Raw genomic sequence first — 14,287 nt, 5'->3', positions numbered from 1 at the left:
AACTACAAACTTATCTAGATATGGTCAAAATACTCTATTCGTTCAATCCATAAACACGGCGAAAGCATTTGTTAAGCCGAAAGGCATGATAAGAAATTCATAGTGGCCATACCACATTCTAAAAGCAGACTTAGGCACATCTGCTTCTTTAACTCGTAGTTGATAGTAGCCAGATCTCAAGTCTATCTTAGAAAACCATGCTGCTCCCTTCAGTTGGTCAAACAAGTCGTCAATTCACAGAAACGGGTATTTGTTCTTGATCGTCCTCTTATTTAACTATTGGTAATCTATGCAAAACTTCAAAGATCCATCTTTCTTTTTCACAAATAACACCGGAGCACCCCACAGTGAAAAGCTTGGTCTCACAAAACCCTTTTCGATCATTCTAGCAACTGTGACTTTAGTTCTTTCAGCTCAATCGGGGCTATCCGATACGGAGCAACCGAAATAGGTGTGGTCCCTAGCATTAGCTCTATACCAAATTTAACATCTCTATTAGGGGGTAACCCTGGCAATTCTTCAAGGAATAAATCCACATATTCACTTACAACCGATACTGAGTCAACCTTCAACTCCGATTCCTTAGTATTCATTACAAAAGCCAAAAAAGCTTCACATCCTTTCCTCAAACACTTCTAGGTAGACATGGAGGATATCACTATAGGCAAGTTCCCTGGCTCACCTGATTCAACCCAAAGGGTTTCACCATTTTCACATTTTAATTTAATAGCCTTTTGTCTACAATTTACTACAGCTTCATGCAATGTCAACCAGTCCAAACCCAATATGACATCAAAGTCATCGAATGGTAATAGTATCAAATCGGCTGGAAAACAATGACCTTTAACTACTAAAGGACATTTCTTACATACTTTATCGACTATCACATGTTTGCCTAATAGGTTTGACACTTTAATCATAAATTCCGTAGACTCAACAGGCATATTCGTGCTCAACACCAACTTCATGCACACATACGAATAAGTAGAACCAGGGTCAACCAAAGCAATAACAGTATTATCATAGAGAGAGAATGTATTGGTGATCACATCAGGAGAAGATGCATCTTCACGTGCACGTATGGCATAGGTTCTAGCCGGAGCTCTAGCTTTAGACTTTACGGTAGTGTCTCTCGTCACATTCATGCTACCAGCCCCAACTCTAACATTCTTCTGAGGTTTTCCTTTAAAATTGATGCCACTTGGCCTTGTACTCTGAAATTTCTCTTTATCAGTCATTTCAGGGCAATCTTTAATAAAGTGGTCTTGAGAACCACATCGAAAATAGGATCCATCGTTCATTCTACACTTGCCGAAAAGATTTCGACCAAAATGCTGGCATTCAAGTTTGGAAGATCTGACATTGTCCACGTTAGCCACTGATGTAGCCTGAGACTTAAAATCCAAATCTTGTTTCCTACGATCTCAGTACGAATGTCCAGCTGATGCATAAGAACAAGAGTTGGCATCTCGGGATTTCTTAAACTGTAATGGAAATGACTTGCTCGCATGTCTCTTCCTTACATCTCTAGTTTTTGCTTTAGTTTTCTTCTTTCCCTTGATTAATTCCTCAACTTTAAAGGCCCGATCAACGAGTACTATGAACTCTTTCAACTCAAGGACACCCAATGACAGTCTAATGTCCTCATTAAGTCCATCTTCGAACCTTCTACACATCTTGGCCTCGAAGGATACACACTCCTGAGCGTACTTACTAAGCCGGACGAACTCTCTTTCATATTCAGTGACCGTAATGCGGCCATGTTTCAAGTCAAAGAATTCCTTACGCTTTTGATCCATAAATCTTTTACTGATGTATTTCTTCCAGAATTCCTCTTGGAAGAATTCCCATGTTACCCTTTCCTGAGGCACCATCAAAACTAACGTCTTCCACCAGTAGTATGCAGAGTCCCTCAATAAGGATATAGCACACTTCAAGCATTCTTCAGAAGTGCAAGATAATTCATCGAATATCCTGATGGTATTCTCAAGCCAGAATTCTGCCTTTCCAGGGTCACCATCTTTATTAGCACAAAACTCCTCGGCTCCATGCTTCCGGATCTTATCCACTAGAGGTCTATTTCGCTTCTCAAGGTCTATACCCTGGGGTACTACGGGGACAGGTTGAGGGATAGGTGGGGGTGGAGAGGGTTGAGTATTCAGGTTCGTTCAGACAAATTCTGTGTACCACTCATTTATCATATGGAGAAAGGCCTCTCGAGCCCCTTCTTCTCCTCCCTGACTAACCGTGGGAGGTCGATTATCGGATGGCATCGCCCATTTGGTGGGGGTCAGCGCATTACTTTCTACGTTATCCGCCATATTCGATCGGGATGCATTACTATATAAAAAAAATTTAAAAGATCAGGAGTCGTCACTCTATCACAATTTATTTATAGCATGTATAGCTAGACTCGTACAAACGCTACGTTAGTCTGAGAACTGACTAAATCGTAGCTCTGATACCATTAAATGTAACACCCCACACCCGTACCCCACTCCGGGTCGAAATATGAGGCATTACCTAACTTAAACTTATGCATATAGACATTTTCATAACACCAAAACATGGTCAAATTAAACTTTTTCAATTTTATTTATAAACTTCTTAATAAGAGCATACCAAGCCTAGAACATCCATTGGAACCCATTCAGAAACAATCTGAGTCCTTTAAAGAACTCTAAAAATAACTCTTAACATACGGGCACACGCCCGTGTGAGAGGGCCAACTCGCTCGTGTGACATTTCAACATGGTCTTGCTATTGGCCCGTGTGGCTCAAACAGCCTAAGCAATACAGGGACACGCCCGTGTCTTATACCCGTGTGGAATTAATTCTAAGTGCACACCTACAAGGGTTTTTACACGACCTGGAACACACTCGTGTCTCTGGCCCGTGTCCTTCACACGGCCATGACACGCCTGTGTCCTATCCTGTGTCCAAAAACTCGGATATTCTGTTTCTGACATTAACAATTCTTAAGGGCCATACAACGAAGGCACACGCCCATGGACTAGGTCATACCCTTCACGCTGCTGAGACACACGGCCGTGTCTCTGCCCGTTTGTATACTACCATGAATACTAATTTGCAATTCTTACGTGCAGGGGACACAAGGCCATATCACACGAACATGGGGTGAACCCTATGTCACACACGCCCGTGTACCTACCCGTGTGGACAAAATAAGGCTATTTACCAAGCCTTTTTGTCACCCTTACTTATGTAACCTCTACAAAAATCACTTTATACTAACATAAGGGCACATCACATAGCCAAAATAACCATAATGGACAACAATTCATTTATGCAATTTACTCATCCATGAAAATATCATCTATTATTTATAAATCAAAATGAGTATTGACCATCATCCATGGCCTTATACAAAATGAGTATCATATTCATCATATGAGCCAACATATTATGGCTAACTAAAAAAACACTAAACAAAGACTCGAGTCCCTATACATGCCAGAAAACAAAACAATGAAACTAGCTATACCAAGGTCTTGAGTGATAGTGTGATCGAAGCTTTTGATTCCAATGAAACCCAGATGCTAGCTTGGTGGCACTATAAGGAAAGAAAAGAAAGGAGAGTAAGCGTGGGAGCTTAGTAAGTACATATATGCAAATAAAGTGTAATTATAAGAAAATCATATTCATCCAACGGTAGCTTGTCATGCTTAAAAGATGGAAATCACATAACGTCTCTATCTTACTCTTCTTTTCATTCATGTATACTTAATACACCTAGTTCTGTACTCAGGTCCTATCCATGAGTTCGGTATACATACCTCATCAAAATATTTACCAACTAAATCTTCGGGTTATCAGTTGAACTCTCAAAATACATATGGATACGTGAAGAATTTGTATCTAAATGCCATATAAGAAATCAGGGATACCTAGTGCTATGAAACGCTCACATTTGAGCTAATCACGGGCCTTTTATCAAGTCAGTTCATAGCTATCATGTAACGTATGCTCATTGAGCCACACACGGGTCTGTACACAAAGTCAGTACCAGGACCCACGTTACCTATAGCATTTTTCTCATGAACTCAGACCCAACTTATAAGTTCAAACCACATAATTTTCATAACATGTCCCTTTGTATCCTATGCTATGTCTAAGGTTCAACGGGGCTTCATATCTAATCAAATAGTATCGCATTTGCTCACATTGTAATTTACTCGCATAACATGTCATTTAAACATTCATGGAAACAATTAGAATTTAGATACATAACAACAATAAGCTAATTACACTTGTATATTATTAAAATATACCAAAGTAAGCTTCAATAACACATTATTTACATATGTACTTACCTCGATACAAAATGATGATGACGAGCTTAATCCTCGTAAACTTTGTTCTTACCCCGATCAAGACCTGAATCATGTTTCTCTTGATCTAAATTAATAAAATTCATTTATTTCATCAGCATATCAATTTAGAAGCCCAAAATTCATAATTGGGCAAAATGACTATTTTGCCTTTAGACTTTCACAAAATGACCATTTTACCCTATGCTCAAAAATCAATTTTTATCAAATTTCTTCATATTATAAGCCTAGCTTATTACTTTTTATACTTGAAGCAATCCAAAATTTCCATTATTTCTCACATTTATCAACAAATTTCCAACTTATGCAAAATAGTCCCTATTAGGGTTTTCATGAAAAATCCCTTCATAAAAGTTGTTTATTACACATCTAATACTCATATTCTTCCATAAAATTTCAGAAAACTACACATATGCTTTCATGGCAATACCCTAATCTCTCAACCATTTTGCAAAATAATCCCCTTCATAGGAAGCTTATGTTACAAGGAGTCCATAAACACAAAAATCATCAAGCATAACCTTATAAATGACTTACTTGTAAGAGATGTTAATGGCTGATATTTTGAGCTCTCAAAATCCCCCTTTTGAAGATGAAAATCTGTTGAAGAAGAAGAAATAAAAAGTTGAAGGCTTTTTTTGTTTTATTTTATTTAAAACTAGTCAAAATTTGATGACCAAAAGACCACCTAATTTTGACTTTCTCATCAATTTTTCCCCCCTATGGCCCACCACCTTATTCTCTAAGGGTCTAATTGCTCTTTAAGGCCCCCAATTTAGGTTCTTTAGCTAATTGACATTCGTATCTAACAAAATAGGACCTTTGCACTTTAAGCGATTTAGTTTTTTTTCACAATTAGGCAAGCAATAGCTAAAATTAATTCACCAAAATTTTCATGTACTTATCTAATCATGCTACAATACATAAAATGATATTTAAAATAATTCCCTAGACCTCGGTTTAGTGGTTTCGAAATCACTATTCCAATTGGCCCCAAAATCGGGCTGTTACAATTATTCCCTCCTTTAGGGATTTTCGTCCTCGAAAATCTTACCAGTAAAAAGGTTTGGGTATTGGCTTTTCATGATCTCTTCGGGCTCCCAGACTTTCACAAAATGACCATTTTACCCCCTATGCTCAAAAATCAATTTTTATGAAATTTCTTCATATTATAAGCCTCGCTGATTACTTTTTATACTAGAAGCAACCCAAAATTTCCATTATTTCTCACATTTATCAACAAATTTCATACTTATGCAATATAGTCCCTATTAGGGTTTTCATGAAAAATCCCTTCATAAAAGTTGTTTATTACACATCTAATACTTATATTCTTCTATAAAATTTCAGAAAACTACACATATGCTCTCATGGTAATACCCTAATCTCTCAACCATTTTGTAAAATAATCCCCTTCATAGGAAGCTTATGTTATAAGGAGTCCAAAAACACAAAAATCATCAAGAATAATCTTATTAATGACTTACTTATAAGAGATGTTAATGGCTGATATTTTGAGCTCTCAAAATCTCCTCTTTTGAAGATGAAAATCGATTGAGGAAGAAAAAATAAAAAGATAAAGCCTTTTTTTTTTATTTAAAACTAGTCAACAATTGGTGACCAAAACACCACCTAATTTTGACTTTCCCATCAATTTGTCCCCCTATGGCCAGCCACCCTATTCTCTAAGGGTCTAATTTCTCTTTAAGGCCCCCAATTTAGGTTCTTTATCTAATTGACACTCTTATCTAACAAAATAGGACCTTTGCACTTTAAGCGATTTAGTCTTTTTTTCACAATTAAGCAAGCAATCGCTAAAATTAATTCACCAATATTTTCATGTACTTATCTAAGCATGCTACAATACATGAAATGATATTTAAAATAATTCTCTTGACCTCGGTTTAGTGGTTTCAAAATCACTATTCTAACTAGCCCTGAAATCGGGCTATTACAGTTACGAACTACCAAGTTTAAAGACAGTCAAGGAAAGTATTATAAGGCCAGAAATGATTCAGATGATCCAAAATAATCTGCAATTTATGAGCATGATGACAGAGGATCTGAATCAACAATTGAAACGATTTCTTCAACTTTGTGATACTTTTAAGTATAATGGGGTCACTAATGATGCTATTCATCTTCGGTTGTTCCCTTTTTTTTTATTGATAACACATTTTCTTGGTTAGACTCATAGGCACCAGGACCTATCATGAAATGGGATGAACTCGCTGGAAAGTTCTTACAAAAGTTTTTCCCTATCAGTAAAGTGGTTCAATTGAGAAGAGAGATTATTATTTTCAGACATATGGAAGGAGAAAGTTTCTATGAGGCTTGGGAACGTTTCAAAACATTGAAACAGAAATGCCCGCACCACAGATTTCTTGAGTGGATACGATTGTAGGTGTTTTATAATGGATTGGACATGAACACAAGATCAGGCCTAAACAGAGTAGCAGTGTAACACCCCAAACCTGGCCTGGACATTATGGCCGGATCTGGCGATGTCACATGAGAGTGTTTTTGAAAACGCATTGTCCTTACAATCTCTCCCATTATTAACTTTTACTTAGTTCGGGAAATCGTGTTCTAATCGATTTGTCTTAAAACATTACTTTTACGCGAAAGCTTTTGAAACCCAAATAACATTTGAAAACTGTTTCATTTACAAAAAATCTCTATTTATTTTAGGAAAATTGTACTTACTTACGTTGCAGTTTATGAAATCCATAATCAACAGTTCAAAATCTAAAATTAAAATCAAACAGTCCCAAAGTCCATTGTACATAATGTAACACCCCTTACCCGTATCCGTCGCCAAAACAGGGTACGAGGTATTAACAAATTATAGTATATACTATTAAATAAAACCCAATAAAAAATATGGCGTGCAATTTGATCATGGATCATTATAACATATGCCATTAACAATACAAACCAATTTCAAAGGCTTCGTACAAAATGATAAGTTTGATACTATAAGTAGTAATTTAAACCTAGACAATTATGACACGTAACAAAATAACTAAGTCTGCTATACATGCCATATTTCAAAATGTTGAGTCAGATACCAAGAATATTGATAGTGCAGGCGGATCTTCTACGATCTCTAACTTCTGTGCTAGCTGGATGACACTATAAGACAAAGGAGAGAAAATAAAGTAAGCTTATAGCTAAGTAAGTAAGTATATAAATAACAAATAAGGAATCTAATATGTTTACAACATAACTCAATTATATCATATTTTTAATTTTACTGTTTACTCCAATTTGATCAAGATGTCCCTCCTGCATCATGATCACTAAATAAATCATAACTCGAGTTACGAAACTAGAAATTCAAATCCGTAAAATTTCCCTGAATCTAGACTCATAAAAATTCTTACTACTTTTTTTCTAGAATTTTTGGTTCAGCCAATTAGTACAGTTTATTAGTTAAAGTTTCCCCTATTACACAGCTCAACTGATCTGACCTCTGTTCACTACGAATTGAATTTATCTCAGTACACAATTCAAATAACCATGAAACCTATTTCATTTAAAATTAGACTCAATAAGAAATTTAGGCATATAAACTATATTTCTTAATTTGTTTTGTACAATTTTTAATTATTTTTCAAAGTTGGAACAGGGGATCACATAGTCATCCTGATCAAGTCACACACAATTGTAATTATCTCAAAATATAGAATTCCTTTGCTTGCTCTGTTTCTTTTATATGAAAATAGACTCATTAAGATTTAATTTAACATCTCATTCAACCTCTAATTAAATTTCCTCTATTTTTAGTGAATTTTCAAAATCACATCACTGCTACTGTCCAAAACAGTTTTAATGCTAATTTCACTCTTTCACACATTCTTTATACTAACCTCATTTTAACTTACATATATATATACCACAAATCATTTTCACCACATTTCATACATCACAAGTGTAGGTCCATGACTACAATGTCACCACAAAACCATCCCGTTGAACAATTCATATTAATCCTCGATACTTGATGGTTTCAGTACACAGCCCCACCATCATATTTCATTTAGTTCGGCTCTCTTGTACACATGGTGAACACTTAGTACCACTCATACGACCTAGCTGATTTGTCTTGTAGCTCTCTTGTCTACATGGTGTCCTTCACTTGGAATCACGCATGCGACCTAGCTACATTTATCTCTTACGTAGCTCTCTTGTCTACATGGGATACATCCCGTATCACACATGTGACCTAGCTACTACATAGTATCTCGTAGCTTTCTTGTACACATGATGTGAACTCGGCACCATACATGTGACCTAGCTACGCTCCCTCTATTTTATTCGATCTTTCCAATGTTCAACCGGATCTCTCTCTATTACTTATTTCCATTCTTCCAATAGTCGATTTATACTTCAACATCAGCTAGTATATATATAATAGGCTGAAATATAAGAACGTAAATGAAATTAATGTATTATTTACATACAAACTTACCTCGGTGCAAAATATGGGAATTTTGCAATTTAGTCCAAAACTTTCTCCTTCCCCCGTTCGAGGTCGATTCCACGCCTTTCTTGATTATGAAGCTTGAAAGTTGAAGAAACCCTAGCTATGGAGGAGAGCAATTTTCGGCAGCAACTAATGAAGATGATAACCAATTTTGTGTTATTTTTCCCATTTTATTTCATTTAATATACAAATGACCAAAATGCCCTTACTACTAAACTTTCAAAAAATTCCTCCATGTCCAACTTTTGTCCATAAGTTAAGAATGGGTCAAATTGCTATTTAAGACCTCCTAGTTAATATCCCAAAGCAATTTCATACTAAAACTTCTAAAACACGAAGTTTTACAATTTATTCGATTTAGTCCCTAATCTCAACTTAAGCGCGCAATGCACAGAATTTCATCACGAAATTTTCACGAAATCATGAAATCATATCATAAACCCCAAAATAATTATAAAATAATTACTTCTATCTCAGATTTGTGGTCATGAAACCACTATTCTGATTAAGCCCTAATTCGGGTTATCACAATTCTCCCCATTTAGAGATTTTCGCCCCGAAAATCTTACCCAGAAAGAGGTTCGTCTTGCTTCCTCATAGCTTCCTCGGGTTCCCACGTAGCCTCTTCTATCCCATGTCGTGCCACAATACTTTCACTAAGGCTATACTTTTATTTCTTAACTGCTTAATTTCTCGAGCCAAAATCTTTATTGTTTCCTCCTCATAGGTCATATCCTATTGAATCTCAATTTCGTTGGAGAAATCACATGTGAAGGATCGAACGATAACATCGCAACATTGATACATGAAACACGTTATGAATTCTTTCTAACTCTACCAGTAAGGCCAACCGATATGCCTTTGGTCCAATCCTCTCAAGAATCTCAGACGGCCCAATAAAACGCGGACTCAACTTGCCTTTTCGCTAAATCTCGTAATCTTTTTCCATGGTGACACCTTTAAAACACTTTATCACCCACCGAAATTCAATCTCTTTTCTTTTTGAATCAGATATGACTTTTGTCGATCTGAAGCGACTTTCAAGCAATCTCGAATTACTTTTATTTTCTCGTTTCTTTAACTAGATCAACTCAGTGAATCTGCTTTCTCACTAAGTTCGGTCCAATATAAAGGAGTCCGACACTTACGACCATACAAGGCTTCAGATGGTGCCATTTGTATACTTGATCGATAAGCTGTTATTGTAGGAAAATTCAATCAAAGATAGATATTTCTCCCAACTACCTCCAAATTCTAAGACACAACATCTAAGCATATCCTCGAGTACCTGGATTACTCTTTCCGACTGGCCATCTGTTTGTGGATGAAACGCGGTACTAAAGTTCAATTTTGTACCCAAAGCTTCTTGTAACTTTTTCCAAAATCTCGAGGTAAATCTCTGATCTCTATCTGATATTATAGACATAGGTACTCCGTTCAACCTCACAATTTTAGCAATATATAATTCGGCTAATTTATCAAGTGAGTAATCGGTATGTACTGGTATAAAGTGGGCTGACTTTGTTAATCTATCAACCACTACCCAGACAGCATCCTTCTTTTTAGGAGTCAAAGGCAAACCGGTTACAAAATCCATGGCAATCTTGTCCCATTTCCACTCAGGCACCATTTGTGACATCCCAAAATTGACCCTAGTCGGGATGTGGTTTCGGGACCACAAAACTGAGGCATAAAAATAATTTATAATTTATTTTGATGCCTATAATATGTGTTAATTCATGTGTGACATTTTTGATGTTTCGATTTAGAGTTATAAATGTGAATTTCACTAGAAAGGGCCTAGTAGTAAACATTGAAAGTATGATGGGGAAATGTGGGATGACTAGTTGATAATGCATGCAAAAATAAGGATTTGCATGTCAAATTTCCCCTTAACATGAAGTGGCCGCCATGACAAGGAATCATGGGCTAAACATGTCATGAAACATGTTTTGTTGGTGCACTAGGGAGAAACAATAAACAAATGAGTATGGGTAATAAAGAAAGAAAAAAATGTGTGTGTGTGAGTGAAACCCCCCTTGCCGTGCATTGTGGAAGAGAAAAGAAAAATTTTGTTCATCCATTTTCTCTTCTTTGGCCGAAAATACTAAGGAAAAAGGGAGGATTTTTGCTTCATGCTTGGTTTAGAAGAGAACTAGAAGGAGATTTGGCTATACTTGCATCAAGATTAAGGTATGTTTGAGGTTGTGTCATGAGATTCATGCTTGTTTTGGTTGCTAACTTGATGTGCATGTTAGCCATGGTTCAAATCCTTGTTATGCCATGGAAATGGTATTTGGCCAAGGTGGATTTTGTGTTAATGCCATTGCATGTTAAATATGAAGCTTGTTAATGGTGTATGTGATGGGGATTGATGGCTCTTGGACTTTCTTTTAGTATTTTGAGTGAGACATTAAGTTCTTTGCTTAATCATGACCAAAATGATGGTGTTGTGATGTATTCGGTCATGGTATATCCACAAGTATGATTCATGCATGTTGCATGGTAGGTAAGATTTGAGCTTTGAATATGTGTTTGCACATGATGAATTGGTATGACATATATACTATTTCAAGGTATATATTTGCTTGGGATGATGTTTTCGGTTATGTAGTACATGAGAGATGTGTATTGAGCTACAATATGTAATCGTTAGTTAGTAAAATGCATGCTGTTTTTGTGTGGTATTAAGTGCATAATCGGCCTCAACATGGGCATGCATATTCGCCACATGAGGGGAAATTGGTGTGCATGCATTCGGTTAGAGGCAAGCATATTGATGCCTATTCTTGGCTTAGAAAATTCGCTAAGAGGAATACTAACTAAGGTGTTGAGTTCGATTCATGATTTTGTACATATGCGACTTTGATGCCTAATGAGTAGATATTTATATATTGGCTAGGCATCTTGAATTCCTCTTCCGATGCTCAAATGATAAAACCAATTTATTTGTTAAATTTAGCTCAAGAAGCTAGAGGTGGAGAATCAAGCAAAGGCAAAGGAAAGATAATCGAGTAGTCGATTGGAAATCGTTTCATCCAATATAAGGTAAGTCATAAAGCATATATTTGGCATTGATTTAAATGATCATAATATATATATGCAATTGTGTTTAATGAATTGATGTGTAAGTGGAAATGTATGTGTATGGAATGATGCCATTGTTGAATGTATAAAGGTAGTAAAATGCATAACGTATTGGTCTTGGCACTAAGTGTGCGGGTATAAATGGACACGGTGACAAGATTGGCACTAAGTGTCGGATTTAAAATTTGTACAGCACTAAGTGTGCGAATTTGATTATATAGCACTATGTGTGCGAGCTGATTATATAGCACTAAGTGTGCGGACTTATTATATGCTTTTGCATCACTATTGGCACTGAGTGTGCGATATTATCGAGTTGATCACGGACAGCGGATCGGGTAAGTACCTCGAGCTCATGATGAATAGAAAATACGTCCATGCTTGGGGTTGAATTGGTAAGCCTTAAATCTATGTGATGATTGAAATTGTATGGTTGTGCTGGAAAATGAGTTAATGTGTAAAAAATGCTTGATTATCTTGTTGTGTAGAATATGAAATGTGGATGTATGAATTGGTACGAGATTGGACCGAAAGGTTCGAGGTATTATGGTATGGATTCGATATGGACGAGTACCTAGTTTCATTTGTTGTACATGTAGTAGTAATTTTATCGATGGATTGACGAATGCTTATGACTTACTGAGTTGTAAACTCACTCAGTGTTTTCTTGTCACCCATTTTAGGTCACTGGGTCTCGTCATTGTTGTGTGCTCGAACCGTCGTTGAAGTCATCACACCGGCTGAAATCTTGTGGTATTACTTTTTTTGTTGTTGAAGAACATTTGGCATGTATAGGCTATTATATTTTGTCGATTTGTGGGATTGTAAACTTTAAGCCATGTGAAAATGGCCTATGTGGTCGTCGAGTGGGATGCTAGAACCTATAGCCACGAGTCTTAGAAACTCAAATTTTGTTAAGGTGGCCATAATTTGTGTCATGTATGATGGATGATTAAGGCCAAGGAAAAATTCATGAAATTGGCATAGTCTACTGCAGTAACTGTTGCGGACAGCAGCAGTGAGATGAGATTGAAAAATCACTAAAAATAGTATAAGTAGAATTAAATAGTGAGTAAATTATGGAACTGATCCTTGATGAATCTATTTTATATGGACGAAACGAAACGACCATATGAGCAGTATACTGGGAGATATTAAAGTTCTCGTGAGACAGGGCCAGAACGATTTCTGGGTCCCCTGTCGTGACTTTGAAAATTTACCATAAATTATCCAGAAAGAATTAGGAGTCATGCCTTATATGTACAGATTCCATTTTGAGTCTAGTTTCATTAGAAACAAACGGCACCAGTATTAAAGCCCTGTACAGAAAGATATTCAAGTTGTAACGTGCGGAGGTCAGAGCAGTCGATCCCTGTAACATGGGTGACTTTAACTAATAAACTGTACCAATTGGCCCAACCAAAATTCTAAAAATAAATCCATGGATGGATATATGAGTCTAAATTCAGGAAAATTTACGAAACCAGTTTCCGAGTTTTGGAACTCGAGATAGGATTTTAAGGCAACGGTGACGCAGTTTTCCAGCCTGTCCAGAAATGCCAAATTGGTCGGTACTTTAAGAGGATTTGTCTCGTTAACCCTCGTGTCCGACACCGCGTCGGTCACGAGTTAGGGTGTTACAATTTTATTGGTATCGAGCTATGGTTTAGTCGGTTCTAGGACTACCATAGCGTGTGAGTCTAGCTATACATGCCAAATTGATAGTGCTTAATAATGTGATGACTTCGACGGTTGAAATTTTTGTTTTAATTAGCGATGGAACCCGGTAGAGAGACCCTTGGCGGATGACGTTGAAAGTGTAGCGGCTGCTCTGCGCAAGGGACACCGCTGTTGAGCCTCATCATCCGCGAATAATCAAAATGAAGGCGAAACAAGCCTTCTTCACTATGATGAATGAGTGGGTCGCATAATATGCCCGAACCAACCCGGCTGTCCAACCATTCCCGAATTTAAACACTCCACCCCAAGAGCCCGCAATGCCTCCGATTCATCGATCCGTGAGGCTGAGTAAACCACTGTGGACTTGATTAGGAAGCGTGGGCCGAGGAGTTCAAGGCCATAGTTCTTGATGATGCCGAAAAGGCCGAGTTCGCTCGATAACACCATTAGAGTGTTAGATGAATGTCATGCACACCGACGAATGTCTTAAGTGTGCTATATCCTTGTTGCGAGACTCACTTACTATTGGTGGAGGACTTTAATTTCCATAGTCCCAAATGAACGAGTTACTTGGGATTTCTTCCAATCCAATTTGAAAGAAATACATTAGTCAACAGTTCATCGATCGAAGCGTAAGGAATTCTTGGAACTCAAGCAAGGCCGGATGATCAGATCTCGA

At 37.0% G+C, this 14,287-nt stretch overlaps 1 protein-coding gene and 1 non-coding gene across 2 annotated transcripts; both read right to left on the bottom strand.

Moving 5' to 3' along the window:
• Nucleotides 1-380: 380 nt before the first annotated feature.
• Nucleotides 381-1,799, bottom strand: LOC128282038 (uncharacterized). Its single transcript, XM_053020258.1, has 3 exons — nucleotides 1,501-1,799; nucleotides 939-1,416; nucleotides 381-581 (listed from the first exon to the last, which is right to left on the bottom strand). Exons 1-3 carry the CDS (start codon nucleotides 1,797-1,799, stop codon nucleotides 381-383), a joined length of 978 nt encoding a protein of 325 aa, XP_052876218.1.
• A 4,829-nt stretch (nucleotides 1,800-6,628) lies between these two features.
• On the bottom strand, nucleotides 6,629-6,734 carry LOC128283080 (small nucleolar RNA R71). The gene has a single exon (XR_008273422.1). It is a non-coding gene; the product is annotated as a small nucleolar RNA R71 (small nucleolar RNA).
• Nucleotides 6,735-14,287: the final 7,553 nt, after the last annotated feature.

The sequence above is a fragment of the Gossypium arboreum genome, chromosome 10, assembly GCF_025698485.1.
Source record: "Gossypium arboreum isolate Shixiya-1 chromosome 10, ASM2569848v2, whole genome shotgun sequence".
NCBI classification, from domain to species: domain Eukaryota; kingdom Viridiplantae; phylum Streptophyta; class Magnoliopsida; order Malvales; family Malvaceae; genus Gossypium; species Gossypium arboreum.
This window is presented reverse-complemented; position numbering and strand designations above follow the sequence as displayed.